This window comes from Micropterus dolomieu, linkage group LG06 (assembly GCF_021292245.1).
Source record: "Micropterus dolomieu isolate WLL.071019.BEF.003 ecotype Adirondacks linkage group LG06, ASM2129224v1, whole genome shotgun sequence".
NCBI classification, from domain to species: Eukaryota; Metazoa; Chordata; class Actinopteri; order Centrarchiformes; family Centrarchidae; genus Micropterus; species Micropterus dolomieu.
In genome coordinates, this window is record NC_060155.1 from 8,757,257 (window position 1) to 8,758,805 (window position 1,549).

The window sequence follows — 1,549 nt, forward strand, 5'->3', positions numbered from 1 at the left end:
ATCATTATCTTGTAGGATGAGAATGACTGGATAGGCCCCCCCAGCCATAGTAATGGATCTACAAAGTCTGTTCCCATCAACCCAGACCAGACTTGTGGAGACGGCTGGGTGTGTGAGCACAGATGGCGTCAGATCAAGTGAGTTCTCAGGAAGCAAGAGACGGGGAACTGGTGATATTTCACACAGAACATTATTCACTTCTACTTTAACATATGGATGTGAACACTATGTACATTTTCATTGTGATATCTCCCCTAAGGAACATGGTTATTTTCCGTAACGTAGTCAACGGACAGCCTCACTCCAACTGGTGGGACAATGAAAGCAACCAGGTCGCCTTTGGACGTGGCAATCGTGGTTTCATCATCTTTAACAATGATGACTGGTAAGAACTATCTTACTGGTACTGACAAAATACTACTTTCACCCTTAAATCAAGTAAACACCAGATGTAATAACTGTATAGGATGCATGTCTGAATCTTACAGTAAGATAGTGTAAGATATAAAATAAAATCTAACTTCCTTATAATACACTGTTGGCTTTAAAATCATTTCAATATTAAACATGGGCCTTTTTACCCATTTATCAAACTTTGTTTATATTAAAAAAACATCTCATTACTTTTACTTAATAAAAACTGCAAACAAATTGTACAACTAGTATTGTAGGTGTACACAAAACTTCTAACAAATGTAACATTTTTACTATTTCTCAGTTTCTGTACATACGGTAACTGCTTGGCTGTACAGTGTGAATTGTTGTTTTTATTTTAAAACAATACCTTGTCTTCACATGCAGGGATCTGAATGTGACCCTGAACACTGGCATGCCTGGCGGAATCTACTGTGATGTAATTTCTGGCCAGAAGGAAGGAAACAGGTGCACTGGAAAGCAGATCAATGTTGGTGGTGATGGCCGCGCCCATTTCAACATCAGCAACAGAGATGAGGACCCCTTCATTGCTATTCATGCTGATTCCAAGCTGTAAACGCATCCTGTGCATCTTAAAATAAAGCGTATTGTTCAGCAGAATGATGAACTTGATTTTAGTTTGCTTTTATCTTGCACAAAACACTATAGTTTTGGAAATTTACATTTGTATCGAGGGTCTGCTTCTGCCATTTATGCATTAAACACGAAAAACAGAAAAAAATAAAAATCCCAAAAAGGTGATAAAATTGTGATGGCTTGTTGCACAATCAGCGTTTCCATTCATAGCAGCCATCATGTGTGAGAGGGATTGTATCGTATAGAAGATGGCGTCTATCCTTACAAACTTAAATGGCAACATACATGAATTACCCATAGGCACAAATGTCTGTCCATCTGTATGTATAATGTGGTCAGATCAGGCACGCAGAACTATGATACTGTTTGAACACCATCTGTTCAAAAAGCAGTGTTTAGTAAATGTCAGTATCATTTAACTGTCCTGCTGCAATCTGGTACCTAATAGACTGTCAGAAACTTTTACACCAAAGGCCAGTGTAAAATGAGTTGGGCTACAGCATAAACTCTAATGTCCAGAACAATAATATACTTCTAA

At 38.1% G+C, this 1,549-nt stretch overlaps 1 protein-coding gene across 1 annotated transcript in view; it reads left to right on the forward strand.

Moving 5' to 3' along the window:
* Positions 1-1,035, forward strand: part of LOC123972443 (alpha-amylase-like) — a 1,397-nt gene extending 362 nt beyond the window's left edge. Inside the window, exons 2-4 of the mRNA XM_046051948.1 lie at positions 16-137; positions 260-385; positions 802-1,035. Of these exons, the coding sequence (XP_045907904.1) occupies positions 16-137; positions 260-385; positions 802-991 (438 nt within the window). The 3' untranslated portion in view covers positions 992-1,035. The remainder of the gene's footprint in view (positions 1-15; positions 138-259; positions 386-801) is intronic.
* The last annotated feature ends 514 nt before the right edge of the window (positions 1,036-1,549 follow it).